Genomic DNA, 11,330 nt, shown 5'->3' with positions numbered 1-11,330 from the left:
TCCGGGAAGTTATGATCCTATTTCCTCCTTTCCTCCTCTGCCCTGAGGCTTACCCGTCCTCCCCGCTCACAGCCCCCAGGCCAGAGGAACAGAGGCAGAACAAAACTCAGAGCCACTCAATTCTTTGTAACTGGGAAAAGTAGAATATGGGGGTCAGAAAGGGCATCTTCCAGGAGAGGAACAACAGGACAGCATCCGGGGCAGGAGGGAAGCAGCTGCCTCTGGCCTGGACGGTGGGGTCCTCCTCCTTGGGTCAGGGTCAGATGGCCAACCAGTGCTTCAGCTACACAGGAAGACAGCAGACCTTTAAGACAGGGCCCAGGGGCGGGGACCAGGAGCACCCAGGGTCAGCGGGGCAGGGCACAGCAAGCAAAGGGGAGACAGAAAAGATAGCCTGTCCCTTCAGTGTCCTCAGGGGACAGGCAGGTCGATGCCACACTTGTCACTGAGGCCTGGAAGACACAAAGTCACCTTCCCAAATATGGAAGTGTGACACAGGCCCTGGCTACTCACAGGACTCCCTGATATCCAAGTCCTGGGCTTTTTTTTTTTTTTTTTTTTTTTTAAGGGATATAATAGGGCTTAGGCCAGGAATGTGTTACTGATGTCCCCGCAGCTCTTTCTTCAAGATAAGACATTCTCACCTAGTTTGGGGGCACCCCATGGTGACAACTCATGGAAGGAAAATACAGTTGTAGGCAAATGTGGCATTGGGTATCCGGGGTCCAAGGACCAGAGGGCAAGAGGACGCTGGTGAAGGCAGAGGGCAGGCCCTTCTCCTCCTCCACCCATCACTATGGTCCGGGGGGCTGCGGCCACTGTCACTGAGTTTTCTGGCTACCGGGTCCTGCCAAAGCTGTACAGCGGGGGAACAGCTGGGGCCCACCCCAACCCTGTGCTCCGGGCTGCACTGACCTGGAACTGCCTGACGTCCCTCTCCGCCACCAGGTGGTGCTCATTCTCCGGTGTGACGCCGTAGGCCACTCTCTGTGGAGATGGAGCAGGGAGGAGCCTCAGTTGGGCCCAGGGACACCTTCCCAGCAGTCAGCTGGCACCCTGTGGACCTGAAGCCCCACTTGGATCTATAGAGACACCCTGCCACTCGGTCCCCTCGGGTCCTTCATCCCGGGAACGTTTGTCAGGCCTGCTCTTGTGCCCAGGCGCTGGGGAGGCCTGCGGAGGGGAGCTGGAGGAGACCCCCGGGGTCCCCTGGGAACCTGACAGCCCATTAGGGGCTGGCACTGAGCCAACACATACAGGTCACTTCAAACGAAGGTCGCAGTGAGTGGACAGTGAGAGCCCGGAGGAGGCACCTGGGCGGGCGTGGGATCAGGGAGGGCCTCCCGAGGTGGACCCAATGCAGGGACTGAGGAGGGAGCCTGAGTCAACGGCTGACCCTCCATGATGGGGGCCCTCCGCTCCCAACGGGTGAAGAATGAAGGCCCTGGTCCTGGCTCCCACATCCGGGTGAAGCTGGCTGAACACGGTCCTCCCCGTGAGCCAGGACGGCGGCCGTTTGGCTTTGGGATTTCAGCGTGATAAGGACAGGGATTTTCTTAATATAGTTCCTGGAACGGTGCCTGGCACACACGAGATTCCTGATAAATACCTATCCAGTGAGCAGATCAAGAAGGAAGGAATGGGATCTTTGCTTTACAAAGTAAGGACATGAAGGAAAGACTACGGCCATAGTTCATTTAAAGGGGGAGGGGGGTTCACAGTCAAATAGTGGGAATGACATAATTTCAGAACATGGGCTCCATGTCCCAGACACCCACAGGGACTTGTGCGTGTGCATGCGTGTAAAAAAGAAAAACACGTTAGAAGTCCTGGATTTAGGCTGCTCAGATCATCATGATCAGAAAAGAAGTACGTAAACCAAGATGACCAGATCAGTGGCTTGGATAGGGAGAGCTGGGACATCTGTCAACTTTAGAAGGGGACCCAGAAGTGGGCCCAGCTTGGGCAGTCTGGCTGGTGGATCCTTCCTGCCTCCAGGGCTGAGCCTCTCCTTGCTTACTCAGTGACAGGAACAGCCATGGTGACGTGGTGACAGCTGGCCCAGCTCCTACGTGCTGGGCCCTGTGCTGAGGACGTCCTTTCTCCTTTAAAGGTGCACAACATTGTCCTCGGGGACAGAGGTGGACACGGAGGCTCAAGGAGATGGACAACTTGGCCAGTGAGGCAGATCTGTCTGGCCCCAGCAGCCCCGTCCTTCTGTCTCACCCCAACAGAAATGTCACTTCCCATCGCACCCCACGACCAACCCAGAGCTCACCTCCCAAAGGGAGCCCCGCAGGCTGAGGAACTTGTAGATGATGTAGGCAGGGACCAGGACCATGGAGGACACGGCGATGCCCCAGCCCACCCAGTTGGCCCAGGGCGGGAAGACGTAGTCGTCGTAGGTGAGCGGCTTGAAGTTGATGATGCTGACCACCACCACGAACTGGGGCGGGTACGAGGGGAGAGGGAGGAGAGCATGGGGGGGAGATGAGCCAGGAGAGATGAAGCAGGAGTGAGTGGATCCCAGGGAAAGGAGAGAGTGGGGAGGAAGAGAATCCCAGAGAGCAACTGCTGAGGTGGACGCCCACCAGGTCCCCAGGCTGAGCACCCAGGGCTCCTGTCTGCACGGCTGGCCTCCAAGGCCCCGTGCCTCCTCCCTGAAAGCAAAGGTCTCCACCCCAGCCCACCCTGGGCTCCCAGCCACAGAGTACGCACCAGGAGGAAGGCAGGGCTCACAAATTTCCAGCACAGTCTCCAGTACAGCCCAGGCTTGAACCCCATCATCTGCTGGATGTCGTTGCTAAACCTGTCCACACCTGGGCACACGAGGGCACACCTGTCACGGCAGTCCCTCCCTATGACAGGCTGGACCCCCAGAGCCAGGGTATCCCCTGGGTCCCCCACCGCCGGAAGTTCTGGCTCCACGTAGATGGCAGGACAGGGGGGTCAGAGACTGAGCCGCTGGGGCTTAGGAGACCTGGGAAGGCACTTTATTGATGCAGAGTAAGGGAAAGGACAAACTCAAGGACAGTGTCACCTTTTATAAGCCACCCCAATTAGTGTGTAAGAGGGAAGCCAGGGCTCGGGCAGGGCAGAGGACTTGCCCCAGGCTACAGAGCCACATTGCCCTGACTCCAAAGCCCAGCTCTTTCTTCTTATTCTTTTTCTGAAAATAACAACCATGTGCACATCCTTTTTGCATGCACACGTATACATACATGGATGTGTGTCCCTGGCTGCAATCGGATAGAAGAGGTCAGGCTCCTACACTGCAAACACTTCCCAAGAAAAGTCAGAACAAGACTAATACTTGGGTGTCCCATAGAGGGGAAAAACAGCAATTAGCATCTGACAGTTGATCAAATGTTTTCTCGGGTTCTAGAATAAGGTTATCAGATAAAATACAAGATCCCCAGTTAAGTTTGAAAAGGAATAGGATAAGTATATCCTATGCAGCATTTGGGACATACTTATACTAAGAAACAAAAAAAGGAAAAAACATTGTTTATCTGAAATCCAAGATTAACTGGGCAGTCTGTGTTTTGCCTGCTCAATCTGACAACCCTAGGTGAGAATGAATTCCATGGGTGGGCTCAGCGACTCCCATGGGTTCCTCTTTAGACACGGACCCTTGGTGCTTCGGGGGCCTCTGTCGCTTCCTGTTAAAGGGAGTATGTCCAAAGAGGAGCTGAGGTCAGGGAGACTTGTTCCCCACGTGAGGCCTGCCCAACTCTGGAGATTCAGGAGGCTGCCTAGGAATGGACGTCCTTTCCCATCCCAGCTGGAGGGCCCCAGGAGCCCTGGGGACCAGAGCTGTTCACACACCGTAGAACCAGGACACTCCGATGGCTTCCATCAGCACAGCAAAGAGGATGGAGGTGCCGGCTGCAAACGTGTCCAGGAGAGTCAGCACGTAGATTCCACCCTGGGGCACAGAGAGCAGGCCTGGGGCCATCGTTGGCCAGAAGAGGCCACTGACTGTTGCATCTACCACGTCTTACCTGTCCCCTGACCCACATGCTCAGAACCCTGTTAGGGATTGCAGGTGACAGGGTTGTGGCCCTACACATAGGACCTACCTATTTGCATTCTTACCAAGTCCTCTGGGAGCCATGGGCTCTAGGGGTAGTGAGATGGACTTCAGAGGGGCTCCGCTGCCCCCAAATCAATAAGCAGCGGGGGTGCCTGGAGATCCTCGGGTCACCCAGAGGAGGGCCGCAGGGCTGTGGATGATGCTGGCCCTGCTCTCATACCCCACTGCTCCGCGGGCTCAGCCCAGCCCTGCACGCGCCAGCTCCACGCAGTCCCAGAAGCTCCAAGTGGCCCGAGTCCCTCCTCACCTTGGTTATGCAAAACAGGGCCAGAAGGAAAGTGCCCACAGTGACGCCCAACGTGAAGAGTTTCCGGTGTCGCTTGAGCACCTGGAAGTCGTCGGCCAGGCCCGTGATGACAGCCTCCATGCCTCCCATCTGCAGGGAACAGGTGGGTGTGGAGCAGGCGGGGCCCCCAGTCTGGACCCCAACTGCCTTGGGCCTCCAAGACCAGGGCCTAGGCACCCTGGCCTCTCTCAAGAAGTCAGTGCGTGGTCCTACCTTCCTCCCCTCCTCTCCTCCCTGTCCTGCCCTGCTGTCGGTCAAACTCAGACACAGAGGGCGGAGAATTAAGTCCACCTGTCTGCCCACCACCAGCTGCCTGATGGCTCCCTCAGCCCCAAGGAGACGGAGGAGCCCACAGAGAGTGAAGGGCGCCCAGGGTATTCCCCAGGGGACACATTTGCATATTAAAAAGGGGCTTTCTAGAAACATCCACCAGAGAAGAGCTTCTAGTTTGGGCAACTTCAAAGCAGCGTTTTGGACAAGGACTTTCAGCTGCCTTTCTAATCTATCAAGTGGTCACCCCAGACTCCAGACTCCAGGTCCGAATGGCTCTCCAATCCTATTGTTCTGGGCACATGCATCCTCTAAGGGATGAGCCACTGGCTAAAGAAGACACCGGCCACCAGGCTCCTGTCCTCTAGTCTTGGCAGACATTGTCAATCAAAATCAGAATTCTCCCCCGACTCAACCCCTGCCCCTGGCAGATCTATCAGTTAACAGGAAGGCAGCGGGAGGAAGCTGTTTGTCACACCTCAGGCACGAGGTGCATGAGGTGGTCACAGATATAAAAGGACGTCAGGAAATCCAGTCCTGCGTGTGAGCCTCACAAAAGCATCTCAGAAATGTTTTTGTTGGTTGTCGATGATGAAATACAATAAGTGGGAAAAATGCCACCAGGTCCCCTCTGCATTCAGCCCTGTCTGCACAATGAGGAATGCTCCTTTTGCAGGCTGAGTCGGGGTGACCCTCAGGGAGGCGGGTCAGGCCCAGGGATGGGGCAGATCCTGAGCAGGGTCACTCACCGAGCTGTCAAGGCCCAGGGCCAGGAGCATGATGAAAAACAAGATAGCCCAGAACGTCGATCCCGACAGGGTGGAAATGGCTTCTGGATACAGGATGAACACGAGGCCAGCTCCTGTAACACACATCAAGGTCCTTATCAATGGCTGGGACTACTGATCAGAACCGCAGGGAGTTGGGGAACATCTGCTCAAGCTCAGCCCCAGGACACTTGGTCAGTCATGTGTAGTGGGTAGTGCACACCAAAGGTCAGGAGATGACACATGAAGCCTATAGGACACAAGCAACAGGGTCCCCAACCATGGTCTAAAACCTCCAAGACTTGATTCAAAATAAACCTTTCCTCTTTATAAGCTGATTTTCTCAGGTATTTTATCATAATAACGGATAGCTGGCTAACACAACTAGCACATCAAGAAAATTGACCTCAAATACAGATTGCAGAATCTGTATTGGGGGTAAAAATGGGAGTTCATAATCCACTTGAATCTATTATATGTAATATGAGATGTCAAGAGCTTTGTAATACTTTGAACAACCAATAAAAAAATAAATAAAATAAAAACCAGAAAAAAAAAAAAAAGAAAAGAAAATTGACCTCAAACATCAAGGCGAAGAGCAATGCCTTTGCCTAGACAGCCATAAGCTACATGCGGCAAACCCATCTCCTACAAGCCATGAAGGATCCACTCTTATTTTCAAAAACCGGTAGTCCTCAGAGTCAATTAGAGGGAGCCCTTACCCAGTCCCAGCTTCTTTGTGGTGGTAAGAATATAGGAAGCAGTGGAGAAGGACATGGCTCCAAAGTCAGACTGATGAATTGCTGGCATCATTGTTCACCAACTGGGTGACCTTGGTCCTCGTGCTTTGGTTGTCTTACTTTTGTCATCATTAAAGTGACTCTTACCTCTCAGTCTTGTGAGCACTAAATGGAATTAAGTTCCTATGGTTTGAACGTAGGTTGTCCCCACCAAAACTCATGCTGAGGTCCAGTCCCCAGTATAGCAATATCAAGAGGCGTTGGGGACTTAAAGAGGTTACTAGGTTGTTAGGATTAACATTTTTCTTGTAGGAGTGAACATTGCTCTTTAAGGACTGGATTGTTACTGGGAGAGCAGATTATTTAAAATGCTCCATGCCCAGCCCTTCTACACAGTCATTTCCCCCTTCTACTTTGTGGTGAGTTGAATAGCATGTGGCCCTCACCAGAAGCTCAGTGGATGTTACTGTCACACTCTTAAATCTCTAGATCTGTGAACTCATTGAATTTCTTTTACGCATAAATCACACTGCCTCAGGTACTTTGTTATAGCAACAGAAAATGGACTTAGACATATGTAAAATGATTAGCATAGGGGCTTCCAGAGTGGGCACTTCAAGAACTGCTCCCCCTAATCCAACTCAGAAGAAGGTTCTGTTGCCTACCCAGGGCCCAGCGTTGCCTGGAATTCCCACTGACAGCCTCAGGGAAAGTCCATCAAGGGGATGGTTTGGAAACACCAGCCCTCGCAGTCCTACAGCCAGGGGAGGGCTCTGCATCCAGGAATGAGGTGGCTGTCTTGGTCCCTCCTCCTTTGGCTAGAGCCAAAGTGGTCTGCTCACCCACCTTCAGTGGCAACGTCCTCGATGTTGACCTTGTGTTCATGCGCCATGTAACCGAGGATGGAGAAGATGGCAAACCCAGAGATAAAGCTGGTGACACAGTTGATGGTGCTGGTCAGCAGGGCGTCCCTGGGGGAAAGAAGTGCTGCGAGTTCAAGTCCCCCTGACTCTCACCCTCCACCCCTGCCCACGGACTTCTCTGCCCATCTGTGGAATCTGCGGCCTGGACCTAGCCTCAAATGCCATATCCTGGTGCCACACGGACCCCTAGTGACCTTCGCTGGGTCAGTAGCTGCTGGTGCAGGAAGTAGATGACTAGCTGTGGAGGGACTAGTTCAATGCCAGACTCTGGTATCCAACTCTTGTTGGGGAATCAGGTCATGAGGCTTCTTCTTCCAAACTCTGCATGGCTCCCTAGGGTCTCCCAGCGGCTCACCTTGGCATCAATTGCTAAGATGACCCAACCTTCCTTTTAGGGTAATTTCCCATGACTTCCAATATGTACTCCTTAAGAGAACCAGGCCAGTCACTTTGCTGGTCCCAACCCCCGTGCATGCTGCTCCCCACCACACGTGCCTTCCACCCCGGGTCCGCCAGCCGTAGTCTATCCAAGCCGACCACTGCGCCCTTCCTTCCCCATCCTGAAGCTTGCCCTGATGGCACATAGGCATCCTACTCTTTCTTGTACCAAAGACACTGTCATTCTGCTTAAGCCTCCGATGGGGTGACAGATGGGCTCTGGTCCGTGCCCATCTCTGCAGTCCTCGTAGCACTTGGCCTGCAGGGGGCAGCACTGAGAACTTACTGACCCAGACTGGAGCAGGTCTGACTCACTCTCCCCTCCAGTCTTACCTCTGACCCAGCCAGGCCTTATCAGCCTGGCTCTTCCACCCCTGGCTGCCTGGTCATCTGATAGACAGAGCCAGGCAGCACGGTCTGCTCTGAAAGTCACGCGGTGCTCCTCTGACCCAATCCATGATCTCCTGATCCTACTGACCCCAGCTTTCCCTGATGGGTACCTCATGACCGTTTAAAAAGCATCCCGGGGTGAACACATTCATCAGGGCACCATAGGTCCATCAGCATGCACAGAATGCCCAGGATGTCCGTGGGAAGGAAATTTGGCTTGTCCAAGAACATCTGGACCAGACCCAGACCCCTCTTCCATCCCCGCAAAGGTCTGAGCCTTTCACAGCTCAGAGAAGGAACTTACCTGTAACAGTTGTTGTCAAACTTATTGTAACTGGCGAATGCAATCAAGACTCCAAATCCAGCCCCCAAGGAAAAGAATATCTGAGTTGCAGCATCAATCCACACCTGAAAGCGCAGACGAAAGCCGTCACCCTCTGCTGCCTACAGAACTGGAGCTCGGGGTGGACGGAAAGCCCTGGGGACATTCTGGGACCAGGGAATGCCCCCTCTCCCAGAGACAGGCAGGGGTCTCCCTAGCATCTCCCAGCCTTGGGCAGTCAGGGGCAACCTCAGCTTGGAGGAACTCACGGCATCAGCTGAAAGTCCTTAATTTTCAAAGACAGTTTACCAGCTTCCTAGTTCTAAGCCAGGGGGTTGAGAGGGCAAGAGCAGAGGATCCTGACCACCTTAGGAGTTAAGGGGATGACATCCACAGCAAGGGGTTAATGAGTGGACTTTTCTGAGTCTAGGATAAATGGTGGCCTTGGAAAGCAATGGGGTTTATGGATTGCATCTTTGGGGTGATGCGTGCACACAGCTGGAGGCCTGAAGATATGAGCCCCTCGTCAACCTCCCTGCCAAGGTTAGCCCTGGTCAACCTCACCCCTCTAATATCATCACTCCTCTTCTGTCCAGTGGGGGTCATTATGCCTAACCCACACGAACTGAGCTGCAGTTCAGATTTGAATGGGGAGATTTCTGTCCTCTCCCCACCGCTGACCTCAGCATCTACAATTTTGCCAACAGAGCACAATGAGGGGGCCCCCTCATGGGGGGTGGGGGGTCTGCCCTTCAGACTGCATGAAGGGCTTGATCTCCACATGTCTGAATGACTGGGGACAGCCAGACAGTTGCAGAACAAGTGGAATCATATGTTTCACAATTAACAAGGCAGATTCATGCTGGGTTACATTTCTGGCAGTTGCTAAGTAAATAGGTTTTCTCTTGGCCGTTGGTCTACAGCATGGTGATATGCTGGGACATTGAGCGGGGCAAGAAGCACACTGGGATATATCTCTCCTATTTCTATGTTGCTGCCACCTGCCAGGATCTTTGTGGGTTCCAATAAAAAGTGAAGAAGCCCTGGAGAACTGTGAAAACGCTGAGGTTTTCTCCCTGGTGGGGACCTGCGGGAAGAGGCTGGAAGTGATCTTGGCTGTGATTTAAAGATGCTCAAGGCACTCGGTCCCTCCAAGATGGTCTCTGCACCCATCCTCACCCACTGCCCTGGACTTCATTACCAAATTCACCCCTTCTTCATTGCAACTTGGGACGGTGAGCTGGAGGAGGCTGCTGAGGGAGAGAGGTGGCAGGTCCAGGTCTCCCTGGGGGCTAAGGTTGCTCTTTTTTGCTGACATGACAGGATGGTGGCAAAGGCCATGGCTGGGGACTAGAGAGTAGAAATAGGGAAGGGGCGATGGGGTGGACGAGGGTGCTGTGGGCACAGGACAGGAGTAAGCACCAAGGGCATCCTGGTCCCCGTACACGGTCTGGCCCACATTGCAAAGTGTGGTCCATGAAGACCACTAAAGGGAACCACAGAAGCCCAGGCCATCAGAGCCGGACAGGCTGTGCAGACCCTCAGGGGACCTGCCACTCAGAGCCGGAGGGGTCCTGTCCACAGCTGCACAGCGAGTTTGTGGCAGAACTGGGACCAGTTTCTCCCATCACTGTCTGCTCCTGAGAGCCCCCCTGCCCTGGCCCAGGTCCGGGTGGCACTGACCGTGGCCTCCTTGAGGCGGTGGAAGTCGATGTGCAGGTAGGCGTTGATGCCGTTGGAGGCGCCGGGCAGCGTGATGCCATGGACCAGGAGCACGAACAGCACAAAGTACGGCAGGGTGGCCGTGATCCACACCACCTGGCAACGGACGCGCGGTTGTGAGCCCCTCCATCGGCCTCCCGCTGAGGGGAGGGTGCTGGAGGGACACAGGGTCCTCTCCCAGAGAGCCAGTCAGGCCTTCCCGCCAGCTCCCTTCACCCAACACACGTGCCCAGGCTCCACCTCCAGGTCAGCCCCGAGCCAGACTCCAGGGACAGAACAGTGAACAGAGCTGGCGCACCCGGAGAAGCTCAGAACCCGCAAGGCCATCTCCATAGTGCTGAGATGGAAGCTGAGGTCGCCATGGGCAAAGACCAGGCTCTCATAGCACAGGTGTCACCCCCTCACAAAGCCACCTCTCCTGGTCCCTTCGAGTTGCCTCAGGTAGAACTAAGCTTATCCCCATTTTTGTGTCCACTGCTCCTGCCACTCCTGCATGCATCCGACCACAGGTTTTTTTCTGGACCCATCTTACAGGCAGGGTTTTAAAGATCTTCATTTTTTCCTCCCTCCTCCTCCTCCTCCTCTTTCTTCTTCTCCTCCCTTCTTTTTCTCCAAATTTGTTGCTTCTCCCTCTTTTCCTTTACCCCCACTTAAGCACACCCTCCGAAGCCCACTGCCCAAGCAGGCCTGTGGCTGGGCAGAAAGCAGAGTCTCTGTCCCTTCTCCATATTAGTTGGAGCAGATTTGGGACAAAGAGTGTCTTTTTCAGAAACACAAAGGGGAAGAGATCATCCTTAGACTAAGAAGACCCACCTCATCCTCCTGCCCACTTGGAGGAAGAGATTACAAAATGTGGACGCTGAGGGCTACGCAGGCCTCTTGGCTGTTCCTTGGTGCCCATGGCCACATGTCACAGTCCCTGGGGAAGCTCTAGATAAGAATGCTGACGCGCAGTTCTCAGTCTCGGAGTTTCTGATCTAACTGGTCTGAGGTGATATATGAACCCAGAATGAACTTTGGTGTATTTCAAAAACTCCCCAAGTGACATCAATTTCAAGGTTAAAAATCCCTGCTATAGGCAAATGCAGCTGTGGGCATCCTTGTAGGAAAATACTGTAACCTGAACAGAAAATCAAGCCAGGGCCAGGGTGGTCAGACCCAAGGAAGACTCAGCTGAAACAGGAGAGCACACATAACTTAAAGACCAGATGGTTCCTCCCCTCAAAAGTTCTGGCAGTCTGCAGCCCCCAGGGTCTTTGCACGTCCCTTGGGAGAAAATGGAACCCTCAGTACGTGACTGAGAGTCAAGTTCTTTGTCCACCTTGAAAGATAAGGGCTCAAAACAAAAATCAAGACACAGAAAATAAAGTCCTATG

General features: G+C 53.9%; 1 protein-coding gene across 1 annotated transcript in view; it reads right to left on the bottom strand.

Annotated features, from left to right (window-relative positions):
- Positions 1–259: 259 nt before the first annotated feature.
- Slc6a2 (solute carrier family 6 member 2) overlaps positions 260–11,330 on the bottom strand; it is a 35,452-nt gene continuing 24,381 nt past the window's right edge. The window contains exons 5-14 of the mRNA XM_076838565.2: positions 9,916–10,050; positions 8,215–8,318; positions 7,006–7,130; positions 5,402–5,514; positions 4,344–4,472; positions 3,829–3,928; positions 2,719–2,819; positions 2,279–2,446; positions 916–987; positions 260–283 (exon numbers count right to left, since the gene is read on the bottom strand). Coding sequence (XP_076694680.1) covers positions 260–283; positions 916–987; positions 2,279–2,446; positions 2,719–2,819; positions 3,829–3,928; positions 4,344–4,472; positions 5,402–5,514; positions 7,006–7,130; positions 8,215–8,318; positions 9,916–10,050 — 1,071 coding nt within the window. The remainder of the gene's footprint in view (positions 284–915; positions 988–2,278; positions 2,447–2,718; positions 2,820–3,828; positions 3,929–4,343; positions 4,473–5,401; positions 5,515–7,005; positions 7,131–8,214; positions 8,319–9,915; positions 10,051–11,330) is intronic.

The sequence above is a fragment of the Callospermophilus lateralis genome, chromosome 18 (genome assembly GCF_048772815.1).
Source record: "Callospermophilus lateralis isolate mCalLat2 chromosome 18, mCalLat2.hap1, whole genome shotgun sequence".
In the NCBI taxonomy this organism is placed as follows: domain Eukaryota; kingdom Metazoa; phylum Chordata; class Mammalia; order Rodentia; family Sciuridae; genus Callospermophilus; species Callospermophilus lateralis.
Note: the sequence above shows the minus strand (reverse complement) of the source record. Positions and strands in the feature narration are given on the sequence as shown.